Genomic DNA, 15,147 nt, shown 5'->3' with positions numbered 1-15,147 from the left:
AAGATCCCACATCGTCTAGGGTTGAGGATCCTGTAAGCCTTATATGTATATTCTTATCTTTACCTAGCACGAGGCCTTTTGGAAGCTCACTGGCTACAGAGTTCATCGGAACTTTAAAGTTAAGCGAGTTCGCGCGAGAGTAATCCCAGGATGGGTGACTTATTGGGAAGTTGCTCGTGAGTTCCTAGAAACAAAACCGTGAAGGCGTGGTCGGGGCCCAAAAAAACCCAACTTGCACCCACCGCCATAAAAAATAAAAAAATAAAAAAAAACTTCCACACTCCACATTTTTCTCCCATTGTCAGCTACATTAATAGATTTCTTTTTTTATTTTGCTTGGAATAAGAAAAATACTTCAAATTAAATTACATTTTGCAATTTTATTTTTATGGTGTTGTTTTATGATAGTAGTCATAATGACAAGAAACTTTTCAATGTGCCCAGAACACGGGGTGATACACTCTATACAAGTTGTGAGATTCTTGTGTTAAAAAATTAATAACATATAAAATAAGATTTTTCACCATTTATATAATAACACGTGGTATACCATTTGTATTACGGACACAAAGAAAAATTTCTCCAAGATGACACCAAGCTCAATAAATTGGATGGATAGCTACATTTATTATGGTAGGTATGTGAAAAATGTGAGGAAATTTTAATTTGGTAATTGAAAACAACTTTTTAAATATATATACTAAGAACATAATCTTCTCAAGGTTTTGATCTAAAGAGTTACTTCTAGGTTCATCGTTTTCAGCGTAATGGTGCTTTTACAGAACCAAAAAAGGTCTAAGTTTCAAACCTTATGAAATTGAACCAAGAATTAAACACTATTTATAAAACTTCACCAATAAGTAGATACTATTCATGAAATTAGATCAATAAGTAGACATTATTTATGAAACTGGACCAATAAGTAGACATGATTCATGAAACTAAACCAATAAGTAGACACTATTTATGAAACTGGACAGATAAGTAGACATTATTTATGAAATGAAAACAAGAATTAGGCATTATTTCCAAAACTAAATCAATAGGTGGAAAATATTTATGAAATTGGAGTAAGAACTAGGTAATATTTATGAAACATAATCAAGAACTAAGCGCTATTTATGAAAGTAGACGAATAACTGGACACTATTTATGAAACTGAACCAAGAAAGAGACATTATTTATGAAACTGTATCAATTACTATACATTATTTATGAAACTGGATCCAATAACCAGGCATTATTTATTAAACATGACCAAGAACTAGACACTATTTATGAAAGTGGACAAAAAATTGGGCACTATTTATGAACTTAAAACTTGACTCTGCTCCTCCTGATGATGTGTAAGCGTTACTTGTTTTTGTCTTCATATCTTGTAAAGGTGAAGCACTCAAGTAGTTTGTGTTATTGTTGCATTCAAATGTTTCCTAAAATGAATTGAGTTGGATACTGTTTGTTTTAAAAATTCTGGTAAATGGACAACGATACTTCTCTCTTTGTAGTTCTTCTGATGAAGAGGACTACAATGACAAAGAAAATATTGCTCCTCGTTCTCCTGAAGTGGCTGACGTGCCTTCATCTCCAATTGGTGATCCTGTCAAAGCTTTTGTGGACGATGAAGCTGAGGAAGAAGATGATAGTGATCATGACCTACATAGGTTCGAAGATACTGACGAAGATGAGGATGATGGAGACACTGCAGAGCTTAATGATATGATAGCAACTGGATATGAAGAAAGGCCAGTTGATGATGAAAGACGGAATGAACTCCATCAAAAGTGGCTCGAGCAACAGGATGCCTCTGTAACAGAAAAACTTATGCAGAAGCTGAAGTTTGGTTCTAAAGGGAAAAAAACAGCGTTGGTTGAAGAGAAAGATGCAGATGGACAGGAAGATGAAGAGTTTGGTGATGAAAATGCAGAAGATAAAGAGCTTGGTGATGACGATGCAGCAGAAGATTCAGCACCAGCAAATGCTGTGCGAATGAACTTACGAGAAATAAAGCAAATGATGCCTCTACTGTATACCGATAACGATGATGCTTACTTGTCATCTGACGATGATGAGACAGAAAAGAGACTATCTAAACAGTGCCTGTCTGAGAAAGCTGTGAGTTCTTATTGGTTTATAACTGAAGCTTTTTCGAATACAGAAACATTGGTTGAAGCCGGTGCACAGATAGACAGATCAGCTGGTGCTGGTGCGCAGGCGGAGGCATCAGCTGAAGCTGGTATGGGGACAAACACATCAGCTGGATCTTCGTTACTCACGGTATTAAGGCAGCCTTCCTTGTCATCAAGGCGATGCACCGGGGAGATTACTGTTGACCAAATCGAATCCGTCTTAGATTCATTGGAAGACGGAAGGAAATCAAAGCGGACGAACGGACGTGTATACAGAAGAACCTAATGTGCATAAGAAACATTGATCCTGAATGATGTTCAAGTAAAATGAAAGACGTTGTGATTGCCTCTTGTTCTTAGTTCATTCACAATCATACGTGTATACGTGTCACGTTGTTAAATGTTAAAAGTACGAGGCTGGTTGACTCGATTTTAAGCTGGTTCGATGCAATGTGAGAGGTTAAAGTTTTTGATTCCAAAAGCAAAAGTTCTTGAAAGTCTTGGGTAAATTCTAGTGGAACTCCGAGGTTTTGGATTTCAAGTAGGAAAGATCCTTCCAAAAACCCTAGCTTGAGCTAAAAAAAAGTTAAACAAGCTAGAGTGATATTCGATTTGACTCGGCTTGTTTACATACCTATTTCTGAAAACACATAATTATCTTTCCACAATTATCATTAATAAGGATAATAACTAAAATAATAAACCCGCATGTATTCTTTACGAAGAAGAAACTTCAGCTTAGCCAAAGTGGCTAGAGCAGTGTGCTCCTTTTTTGCGCCAAAGTTTGAATCCCCGTCCTCGTATCATATGTCCCAAAAAAAAAAAACATTAAGTTCCTCCTTTGCTTGTGAGCTAATCATATTTTTTTAATTAGTTGCTGAATTAGGGTTTAGGGGTCTTGATGGAATACTAGGAAAACTTTAATTTTGAGGATGTTGGTGTCTGATCAGTCGAAAAATCACGAGAACATGCATGCAGTGGTTAATAATGGTGGCGGAGGCGGAGGCGGAGGCGGATAATCTAGAAGAGGAGAGAAAGAAATCACCACTCTACCGCGTGCTACCGTGAAGACTTGTTTGATGCCGTCGAATGATATCAGGTGCTTGTTATTTACTGGAAAAGTGCATCAGAGATTGCTCGATCAGCGGACTCAACAAACCCATCCGTTGATGACTGTCTGTCCCTGTCCAATTCCAATGTATCCAAATGGGGGAAGGAGGAGGAGGTGCTGCTTCCAAGTTCTAGCGCTACCTAGGAAGGTGGTGCTTGCAATGCGAATTGCGGGAACTTGTTCGCAGTCAGTCTCGTGTCATTGACTCTGGACTTTGCAAGCGCAAACTCCCGTCTCTTAGTCAAACAGTTATGTCAAAGTTTATTTCTTGAAACGAATGGATTTAAAGTTCATATGCTGGTACGAATATATCAAGGTTATGCTTCGTCTTCTGGATGAGAGATTCTTTCATGCAATCTAAAATTGACGTCACCGTCCAGTAAATATTTGATACGGATTTAAATATTTAATGGATGGTGACGTGACGACGTCAATTTTAGTGGAGCTTTTTTGAATCGGTATCAAAAACTCATTGATGAGTCATCATACTGTCCACTAAAATTGCTTGCCCCCATTTATGGAGCACATGTTGCAAATGACATACACATCCATGATATAACCCCAAGAAGCTCACCACAGCTACACACATGGCAACAAGAACAAGAATAGTTATTCTGGGATTAACAATACTCAAGGGGAAGATACGATGACTTAGATGAACTAGATGATGAATATTGGCCTAATGATGGATGAGACTAAAGCATGCGGAAGCATGGTGGATGGGGACAAGTCAAGACGTGAAAAGCAAACATGAGGAAACGTATAATAGTAATTGATATGTTGTAAATTAAGGAATCTCATCTAGAGTATTGTAAGGTAAAGTTGATTGTGATGTAAGGACATTCTTCCTTATCTTATGTAAGTAATGGACAAAAGAGGAAGATGTCTTTTGTCCCCTTATAGTTTTACGTGAGGTTCGGGAGAGTTCTTCCTCGGCCTATAAATATGTGTGTATACTTTGTAAGAAGATAGACTTAAATAGAAATTAGTTCTTTATATAAACTTCTCCTAAGTGAATATCCTTATTTGAGTCATCCTTAGTAAAGATCCTTAAATTGATGAAATGTAAAATCTCTCTATTTGGATTTAGCTGACCTGGGACTCGGTCAACAACACCAAGAATTGGTGTCCAAAATCTAAATTAAATTTAGGAAACATGTGGTGCGAGTAGAATGACTCTGACTTATAACGAATGTTGTAAAATTTCTCAAAATCGATTGGAAAACTGTGGGTTATATAATAACTCACAGTTTTTTGTGAAAAAAATTGAAATTTTTAGTTTTAGGAAATATTTTGTGTCAAAGTCAAGGAAATTATTGGAAGACCTTTGGACGTGATCCTACCGTTTATTAGGTCCCGGAAGTATTTTTGATTGATTTTTAAAGTTGAAAAATAGAAAATATCTTTAAATTAGGTTCTAAATCGTTGATTTCAAGTGTTTAAATATGAATTATAATAGATTTTGCATAGAAAAATATATTTTGAAGAACATGAATATGATAGTTTGTTGTTATGGTAAGAGAAATAAAATAAAAATTAACCAAAAGAATAAATAAATAAAAAGTAAATAAAAAACTGAAAAAGAAAAAAAATTGAAAGGGAGGATCGGTATGATGGTAGCGACTTAAATCAAGGAAAGTCACTAAATTCTAGCCACCTTCTAGCGACTTTCGTTAAGTAGAATCGTTAAATTATAGCGACTTTCTTGAAAGAATATCGGTAAATATATACCGATTGTGTACTTTTTTTTTTCTCTCTCTTTTCTTTCCATTGATTTTTGTTTTCTTCCTACGTTACTTTATTTAGATTCAAGTACCTTTAGATTTAGGTTTATACTTATATTCTTCTTTTCAAAATTTTTAACATGGATTATAAGAAAAATTTTCATTGAAATATATTTTGTAGAATACGAAGATGATAGTTTGGTGTTGTGGTATGAGAAAAACAAAAATTTAACAAAAATAAAACATAAAATAAATAAAATTAATGGTTTAGGCGTAGAGAGATGCAACCCAAACTTATGCTCTCGGGAAGGCCCAAGGCACATCAGAAGTAGGAGAGGCCCATAAGGTTTAGGGTTTAGGGGTGTGTGAATTACACCTTGAGTACAAGTGTTTAGGGGCATGTTAATAATAACACCCTAAGTTCAGCCTCTTTCAGTGTATGCGCACTCGAATTTTTCCCTTGCCGCAACGCAACGAAGAAAGAATTTTATTTTATTTTTATTTTTATTTTTAAGATTGGATCGTTGGGTGATCCAACATCCAAATTCAAACTTTTTATTTGAAAATATAATTTATAAATAAAATAGATATACAATAAATTTATGTAATATCACACATTGCCTAGGGGAGTGGATCCTGTAAGCCCTATATGTATATTCCCAACTCTACCTAGCATGAGGCCTTTTGGGAGCTCACTAGCTTCGGATTCCATCGAAACTCCGAAGTTAAGCGAGTAACTCGCGAGAGCAATCCCATAATGGGTGACCCACTGGGAAGTTCTCGTGTGAGTTCCCAGAAACAAAATCGTGAGGGCATGGTTATCCCTAACCGGAAATGTGCCGACGAGGACGTCGAGCCCCTAAAGGGGCGTGGATTGTAACATCCCACATCGCCCAGGGAGTGGATCGTGTAAGCCTTATATGTATATTCCCAACTTTACCTAGCATGAGGCTTTTTAGGAGCTCATTGGCTTCGAATTCCATCGGAACTCCGAAGTTAAGCGAGTAGCGCGCGAGAGCAATCCCATGATGGGTGACCCACTGGGAAGTTCTCGAGCAATCCTATGGATGGGTGGGAAGTTCTCGAGCAATCCTATGATGGGTGACCCACTAGGAAGTTCTCGTGTGAGTTCCCAGAAACAAAACCGTTAGGACGTGGTCGGGACCCAAAGCGGATAATATCGTGTTACGGTAGAGTCGAGCCCGGGATATGGTGAGGGCCTTGGCAGGGATGTGACAATTTACGGTCCAAAATTAAAGCATATTTAATTATTTTTTATTTATCAAATTTTATATATTTTTAAATTAAAATATTCATAAAAATAAATTAGTATAATATTTATATTTAATTTAAAAAACGTTAAAGAAAAAAAACTTACTTAAATTCACTTTTTAAATAATCTCGACTAAAATTTTAAAAGTAAACTAATGAAAATAACTTTAAATTTTTATATTTTAATTAAAAATCATCCACTAACTTTATTTAATAATAAGGACAAAAGATCAATAGGTGGAAACTATTTATGAAACTGGACTATACACTATTTATGAAATTGGAGTAAGAACTAGATAATATTTATGAAACATGATCAAGAACTAGGCACTATTTATGAAAGTAGACCAATAACTAGACGCTATTTATGAAACTGTACCAATTACTATACATTATTTATGAAACTGGACCTAATAACTAGGCAATATTTAGTAAACATGACCAAGAACTAGACATTATTTATGAAAGTGGACAAAAAACTAGGCACTATTAATGAAATTGGACCAATAAATAGTATAGTACCGTTCAATTTCATAAATAATGTTCAGTTCATTTTCATAAACAGTGTACATATCCAGCTCGTCAAGTTTTTTATTTTCTTTTATTTTTTAAATTGTTTCATTTTCGTTAAAATTCAAAATTTTTTATATTTGTTATTAAAATTTAATGGTTTTTCATTAAATAAAGTTATAGCATGATTTTTGGTTAAAATAAACTTAACTGAAGCAATTTTCATGGAAGTTCCCAAATTTTAAGTCAAAATTATTTGAATTAAAATTAATCTCATAATTTAAAATTATTAATTGTTATAAAAGAGAAAATACTGAGAATTAAATCCGTATCAAAGTTAATGCATATTACATTTCTCCATTACAGTAAAACATTATCTGCTATGACTTTTAAGGAATTGTTATTAGCACTTCAAAAATTTCATTATATACTTCAAATTTTCTATATTAAGAAAGAAAAATGCACTTATAAGAAATGTAAAATAAAAATTTTGAAATGTAAATAACACTTTCCGACTTTTATTACATAATAATTACACATAAAGTCTAAAACTGTTGTCCTAAAATTCCAAAATGCAGACTCTGGAAGTGAAAATCTAATCCAAAGCTCACAGGTGATATGAGAGAGGTTCCTAACAACCGGTCTCTCAGCTGACCGCCCTCACTCGGCCGCACCGCCACCGCCAGATTCCTCAAAAACTCGATTCCAAATCCTCCGAATCGCAGATCCGAATCTCCCGCGCGCTGCAATGGCGAAACTGAAACAGTAGTGACTGAAAGCATAAAAGTCTCCGAGCTCAGCTGAACAGCTTGTGTGGAGCTCCAACGGCGACGGCGATGAACTCCCTCAAAGGCAAGCTCCTTCTGCTCTGCTTTCTCTTCATTTTGTCATCTCCTTTCTCCGTTCCTAAGCTTTTCGTCCAATCTAACGAAACCGAAACCGAATCCGAAATCGAGCTCAATGCGCAACAGCAGGTATTGCAGAGGCTCGAGGAAGTAGTGAAGAACCTAACCGAAATAGTTGCGACATTAGAATTGAAATTACAATCGGATCCTCCGAAAAAACCGGCTCCGATCGACGAGGGTTTGACGGCGGTTGAAGAAAGGGAAAGCCAGAAGCCGATCAAGCAGGTTGAAGAAGAAGCTGGGTCTGGTTCCGATCGTAAAATTGGAGAAAGGGTGAGGTCAGTTTCGGTAACGAAATACAGCCCGTTCTGGTCCGACCGGTTTCAGTTCGTTTCCGCCGTGAAATTGGATTCCCAGGCCACGTGCATTCACGTCCTGCCGTTTCGGGATTTCGAGGGGGTTACGAAGTATGTTGCCGTCGGAGACGAGAGAGGGCGGGTTTATGTGTTTCTCAGAAACGGCGACGTTTTGGTGGAGTTTGATACGTTGCTGGGGTCTCCGATCATGGCCATGGCTTCCTTCATGTCGGTTTACAAGAACGAGAGTTTCGTGGTCACCGGGCATCAAAACGGTGTCATTTTGATGCATAGGGTTTGGGAGGGAGCGAGTGGGGAAGAATGGAGCTCGCTTTTGATGGAAACCGTGACGAAATTCGACACGGGCGGAGAAGGATTGCCCGTTAAGATTTTGGAGGTGCACCATGTTGGGAGGTTGAGTTATGTGTTGGCTAGTGATGCGAGTGGGAAGATTTCGGTTTACCGAGAGAATGGTTCAGTTCACGGCTCCACAATGCCGTCGAGCAGGCCGCTTGCTTTCTTGAAGCAGCGGCTTTTGTTCTTGACGGAGACAGGTGCAGGGTCTTTGGACCTGAGGACCATGAAAGTTAGGGAGAGTGAGTGTGAAGGGCTGAACCGTTCGCATTCGCGTAACTATGTTTTTGATCCCACGGAGCGCTCTAAGGCGTACGGGCTTACATCCGAAGGCGATCTGATTCAGGTTTTGTTGTTGGGGGATATAAAGAACTTCAAATGCAGGGTTAGGTCCAAGAGAAAGTTTGAGATTGATGAGCCTTTAGCTTTTCAGGCTATAAAGGGGTGTTTGCTTATTGTTAGCAGGGAGAAGGTGTTTGTATATAATGTTTCAACTCAGCATTATGTTAGGGTTGGCGCCCCTCGGATTATTTTCTCCGCTGGTCTCGATGAGATTAGATCATCGTTTCTCAATTATCAGACGGTGAATGCAGAGAAGAGGAATGTGATACCTTTAATCGCAAGTGACCGGGAAAGGCTTGTTGTTCTTGGCCTTGGCGGAGGGTATGTGGGAATGTATCGCTCTAACCTTCCGGAATTTAAAGGCGAATTTAACACAATGCTATGGACCAGCCCTGTATTTTTCTTTGTACTTTTCCTGTTTGGAGCGTGGCAATTTTTTGCGAAGAAAAGGGAAGCGCTCACTTCATGGGGAGCGGATGATCCTTTCAGTTCAACATCCGGTACAACGGGAGCTCCACTGGGGGGAAGCAGCGCCGGAGACAGGAAGTTTGTGGACTCTTCTTCGAGAAATCCTGATATGATGGAGCTTAGAGGTGGTGACCTCAGAGGACCGCCGAGGAGGTTTCCCTCTCCTCCGCCCAGGTATACAGGCGGAGCAACCAGTTCGTTTAGGCCAGGCACGACGGATCATAACGCTAGACCGTTATCTGTCGATCCTAATTTTAGAACAACTTCAGAGCTAAAATTTAGAGGGTCTGGATTAGAATCTTCGGGTTTTCCGAACCGGAGGGAGAGTTTGTTTGTAAACAACCAAGTAATGGATGATAGCAGCTGACCTCTGCGATCAATTTCATCAACTTTTTTTTTTTTTTTTTTTTTTGGAGAAGTTCGTTTGAGATTTAGTTGTTAGACCAGTTCATTTGGCAAGTCAGGGCTATTTGAAACGGCTTCAAATCTTCTGGTCGTTGTGGGGTGCAAGAAATGGCAAGCTATGGAATGATAGGACAGACCCCCCTGATGTTTGTGTCAATCGGGCTGTACTGTGGTGGTAGGAATTCACTCGAACCTCGGTGCTAGGGCAAGGACCTCGGGTACAAGTCCCCTCCAAATGGGTTGCGCCACCATCAGGGCGTCTCAAAATGAATATAGATGGGGCCTGGAACGGGGACCGCAATGTGGCTGGTTTTGGTGCTATTGTCCGTGATGAAACAGGAAACTTTGTGTCGGCAAAATGTGGCAGGGAGGAGGATGTATTTTCTCCTCTCCAAGCAGAAGCAGTGGCCTTGAGGGCAGGTTTGTCTCGGGCGGTTCACAGGGGTTTTCAACATATTTCTTTCGAAAGCGATTCACTTCAGATTGTGGAGACGTCATGCGAGGTCTCTCCAGATTTGTCATTCATTGGGCAAATTGTAGAAGATATCAAGGTGCTCCTCCTTTCAATCACTGAAGGTAAAATTACCCACACTCATCGCCAAACAAACTCAGTTGCTCATCGCCTTGCACGGGTTGGTCTCTCGGTGCAACAAGATTGTATATGGAATGTTACTCCCCCAAGTATTGTCTCTGACTTACTTGTAGAGGACAATGTACTGCCATAATTGGCTCTGAATGAAATTTTCTTTCTTGTACCGTACTTTTTTGAAGTAAATGAATCTACTATTGTATCTTCTCAAAAAAAGAAAAAAAAAAGATGCCTATTACTAATATTTTGACACATGTCAAGGCACTTAATGGGTTCACAAGATTTCTTGATTTATGGGATTAGTTGAAGATTTCATCACGGTAGTTCACCCTTTTGCAGGTCGGCAAGATTCACAGAGGTATTTCAGTCTTCGAAAATCGAATCTAGTATGTACCGTGTGAAATACAAACATGAAATTCTTTCCCAACTACCGGACCAACCCGTGGTGGTTTACGAGTTCAGAGGATTTGAAGCCCATTTGAACTTGGCACTACGTTGTATTTTGTAACACGACTTCAAGTTTTGAATAAAAATTAAACTATAGTAAGGAAAATATATTTATGATAATGAACATTTTTGTTTTGGTTGGAATATAGGGTTCAACTTTGTCTCCTTAATCGCACGTTGCTATTTCCTATTGGATCCGCTTACATACAATTTACTTCTTGATAACTAGATGTAAATTGATTATAATACGTGACCGTATTATGTGATAACACAATAATTATTCGTTGGTTATAACGTATAGCAACCTTATTCAAATAATATACAGGTAATTATAACGTGTAACAAAATATGATCACGCGATATAACCAAGTGTTTTATGCGTATATTTATAATTATTTGAAACCCAATGCCCAAAGCATGAGATTGTGTTGCATTAAATTACCAAGAATATCTTTGCTCGTCACCATTAAATGATGATGATGCTAAAAATTTAAATTTCAAGACAGGTGTAGTAGATAGAAACAAATCTTAAAATTTAAAGTCATCCAATGATAATAAGCATGACAGTGAGCATTACTACCACTTGAGGACGGTGAGCAAAAGAGCACCCTTAAATACCATTCAAAGTCATCGCATCAAAATTCAAATACATGTTATGCTGGGGAAAAAGCAACAGATCTTCCTTATAACTACTCTAAACCGCCAACAGAAAAATGTGACACTCCCCTCCCACAGGGGCTGCAAAAAAGAGTGCTTAAGATTTCCGACCACGACCAAATTATACACAAAAATCATTTCCAGGGGAGTTTTCTGTCCTTGTAACAGGATTTGAAATTCAGTCGAAAAAAATTCTTGAGAAATTCGAATCACTACAATATGCAAGAAGACGGCTACCAAAACGTACGGAGGCAAAAGCAAATTCACTTTCCAGTTTCTGAAGCTACGCTAATGAAGATCAGACGGGAATTGACATGCCCTTCTTTGCCATGCTATCCAAGACGTCATTGAGCGCCTGACATAGGCCAACAATCTGCAAATATGGCCACAGATATTTGGATACAACATAAGTTTGTAAAGAAAATTTTGAAATTGAACAAAGAGAGAACTGAAGGTGCAAACCAGGGTATATTTGGATACAACACAAGTTTGTAAAGAAAATTTTGAAATCGAACAAAACTCAGTGAGTAGTTGATGCTATTTAAGGCAGACAAATTTACCTGCTGATCCCATTGCTGCAGCTCTTCAGAGTCATCCTCAAAATGTATGACAGCCTCCACCTGTTGTGAAACATCTCGGGTAAATGCTTAAGAAGTACAAGCTAGAATAACAAATGTCACCAAAAGCAACATATTTAGAATATATTACAAAATCAAACGAACTATTCTGAATCTTGTTCCAGTAAAAGAGGAAGGCAGTGCAAAGCATTTTAAACCACAACCATATACACCTCCACTTGCGTAAAACTTTGGAATTCCAAGGTTTTTGTAGCAGAAGCAGCAGTCATGAAAACAAGAAGAGACTCGGGGATATAAAGGGGATTAAAAGACATTTTAATGGTCTCGCATAGAATGAAACTGGCAGTGGTTCTCACAACTAAACAGGTCTGACGACTTAAGGTCCTTTTTTGTTTGTTTGAGAAAACGACTTAAGTCCTATTGATTGGATACATGATAGGTTGTAATTCATACCTGATCAATAGATCCCCTCATTCTGTCCTCATATATCATTTTTGATGCAATCTTCTCAGCCTGCAAGAAGAATTAAATCCATGTCATGAAACATGAAAGATAATATATTGTTGAGAGAGAGAGAGAGAGAGAGAGAGAGAGAGAGAGAGATGAGATCAACAATCTTGATCATTGGTGATAAAAGGAGCAGGGATGTTGTGTGACTAAAAGGTAAAACACAAGGCTCAACAAACGAGAAAACTGTACCTTATGAGGCTCAATTCCCAGCAAAGTGCCCAATTCTTCAAAACTGCCACAGAATTCACAATAGTTAGAATTACTGATCCCGCCTTAATAGCACAAGTCAAAAAGGAAAACCAATAGCAACATATCTCCTACCTTATATTGGTGTAAAGTTTGCTGGCACTCAGAAGATTATGTTCAATCATTGCACGATCTAACACTGTAAAATTGTCTGGAAGCAGTGCTTTCTGTTGAAATAAATAGGACATAACTGTTATGGCTCGTGTAGAATACGATATCAGATAAAGAATAAGTCAGTTTATAACCTGATGTGGCTTTAACTCTTCAGCAAATGCTTCAATTTCTGGTTTCCTCAAAATTCTCTCCAAATACACCTAATAAATATCCATTAAAGCAACAGTAAAAGTGATATACAGTCAGGAGAGAAAAAAGTAAACAGATAACGCAGTACGTGTGTGTGTTTGCGAGTGTGCATGTGAGAGAGAAACAGAGAGAGACAGAGATCACCTTTTGTAGTATTGGATATATTTTTAACTTTGAGCATCGTTCATCCTGAATGAAAACCCCTAGGTATCAGCAAATGTGAATTGAAGAACACATAATATACATCTCCAGCTAAAGAAGTTAACCTTGTACAAAGTGGCAAGAACACGAGAACGTTGGGGTCCTGCTGCGGCTAATATTGTACATGTAACTGCAGCAGATAGAGCTTGCTCCAATGCTTCCTCATCTATCTCTCTGCAACAAAATGAAGTAATTCATCTAAACTGTCTTTCAAGTGGTACAAATAACAAGAATGAAAGAAGTTAACTTGACATACTGATCTCCTATTTGCCTCTTTTCAATCTGAGAAAAATCATAATAACGTAGTGCTGCTTCCAAGAACCTTCTTTTTAAATCTAAAATCCTAGCATAACAAATCTGATAGGAAGAAAACATCAGGGGAAACGCAATTAAAATATACTTTTCGCATGCAGACTTAATGCAATTATTTTTCACCGACTATCCAATAATGTCAAACCTTATACTCTAAAGTCAATACTTCATGCTGAATAGTTGTAATCAAGAATGAAGCTTTATGAATAAAAGCTTCTGCATTGACAGCATCATCATCCTGCAAAACAAAATACAAAAATTGAATTGCAATTACGCTATTGCCTGTGTTATAAAAATCCTATAAGCTTCTTCATTCCAACATCAGACAAAGTGCATAAACAAATACATTCACAACCGACATTGATGAAAACTCCCCAATGAGCAAGTAATCATTTACACAACAGAACTCTTGGGAATCAGACCTTGGTAAGGTACTAAGGTTACACGTCAACAACTTGTCACATTACATAAAAGTCTAACTTGTTTCTACAATTTTGGAACCAGTTAGACTACGGCTATCTACAACAAAAATTGACTTAGAAACAAGTTATTTGATCCAGTAAGCACTTGTAAAGATCACACTACGGCTATCTACAACAAATCTAGACACTAGAAACAGATATAGGTAGCACATTGATTCCAATGCATATCATCACATGCAGATATTCATAGTCCAGCCTGTATATTAGTAATAAAGGAGTTGCAGCATCAACAAACAACAGCATTAAACACCATTCCAAAGAACATCAATTGTATCAAATGAAAAATAGGCATGCTTTGGAAAAAAGAAAAGAAAAGGTCAATACCTCGAGATATAGGCGAGCAATTTGGACACATTTTGATAACTTGAATGTGTCATCAACGGCTCTGAAGGAATACCATGAAAACATATACATTGTTAATTCCACAACCCATTGTGCAGTAAAGGGGGGAAAAGTTACACTAACAACAATAGTATCCTACTACCAGACCTCGTTCCTGAGTCGAGGTTAATTCCACTGAGCATCTGAGCTGCTTTTGACCATTGTTGCTCAGATTCATACAATTCCGCGAGTTTCTCTCTTATTATTGTCACCTAGATCACATTAAACCAAATCCTACTTTCTAAATCACATTAATCCCACATAAAAAATGTATGCAGTAAAAAATATTTCTAAATATCTTACAAAAAATCAAGTGATTTCTACATATTCGCCACAACACGGGCATTGGGCAATGCTAAATCTAAACCTACAAAATTTAACAAAACAAATGCAAAACGGGGAATTCTCGATATATAGAAGTTCGAAAAGGACCTGTTCTTCAAATGAAACGACACGAATCTGAGAAAGGGCATAATGGGCAATATCCTTCTGGGTCTCCGGCTCCCACCGCCCCAACTCCTGGGCAAAAGTGTGCAAAAGCTGCCGGGAAACCACCAACGGAACATCATCCGACAACACTGAAAGAGCACGAAATTACACATAAGGCCTCCAAACAAAGCTGCTAAACCAAAATAAATAATTGCGAAAATTAAAACAAAGAGCGATGAGGAAATACTTACAGTGATCGATGAACTTCTTGGCCTGAACAACGTCGCTTGAGGAAATCACGGTGGAGAGAATGTGCTTGTACTGCTCAATCTTCTGCCGCTGGTCGGAGATCGCAGAGGCGCTCGCGAAGGCACTCTCCATGGTAGCCTGAACGACGTCGCTTAACGGTGGGTGGTGTGGTTTGTCGCGCAAACCCTAAATTTCGAGAGGGATTTTTCGTTCGTTCCAATTTCCTACAGAGGGCTTGTAGAAGAAGGAG

The 15,147-nt window shown here is 38.0% G+C and overlaps 3 protein-coding genes across 3 annotated transcripts; 2 read left to right on the top strand and 1 right to left on the bottom strand.

Moving 5' to 3' along the window:
• Nucleotides 1-7,330: 7,330 nt before the first annotated feature.
• On the top strand, nt 7,331-10,268 carry LOC137717686 (uncharacterized membrane protein At1g75140-like). The gene has a single exon (XM_068457126.1). The coding sequence runs from the start codon at nt 7,580-7,582 to the stop codon at nt 9,473-9,475; it is 1,896 nt and encodes a 631-aa protein (XP_068313227.1). The 5' UTR covers nt 7,331-7,579; the 3' UTR covers nt 9,476-10,268.
• On the top strand, nt 9,780-10,238 carry LOC137718065 (uncharacterized). The gene has a single exon (XM_068457577.1). The coding sequence runs from the start codon at nt 9,780-9,782 to the stop codon at nt 10,236-10,238; it is 459 nt and encodes a 152-aa protein (XP_068313678.1).
• Nucleotides 10,269-11,142: 874 nt separating the features above from the next.
• LOC137717872 (COP9 signalosome complex subunit 4) lies at nt 11,143-15,136 on the bottom strand. Its single transcript, XM_068457367.1, has 14 exons — nt 14,900-15,136; nt 14,652-14,797; nt 14,328-14,431; nt 14,163-14,223; nt 13,502-13,594; nt 13,301-13,401; nt 13,110-13,218; nt 12,988-13,032; nt 12,786-12,854; nt 12,616-12,707; nt 12,484-12,526; nt 12,238-12,297; nt 11,767-11,826; nt 11,143-11,579 (listed from the first exon to the last, which is right to left on the bottom strand). Exons 1-14 carry the CDS (start codon nt 15,027-15,029, stop codon nt 11,505-11,507), a joined length of 1,188 nt encoding a protein of 395 aa, XP_068313468.1. The 5' UTR covers nt 15,030-15,136; the 3' UTR covers nt 11,143-11,504.
• Nucleotides 15,137-15,147: the final 11 nt, after the last annotated feature.

This window comes from Pyrus communis, chromosome 15, assembly GCF_963583255.1.
Source record: "Pyrus communis chromosome 15, drPyrComm1.1, whole genome shotgun sequence".
Lineage (NCBI taxonomy): Eukaryota > Viridiplantae > Streptophyta > Magnoliopsida > Rosales > Rosaceae > Pyrus > Pyrus communis.
This window is presented reverse-complemented; position numbering and strand designations above follow the sequence as displayed.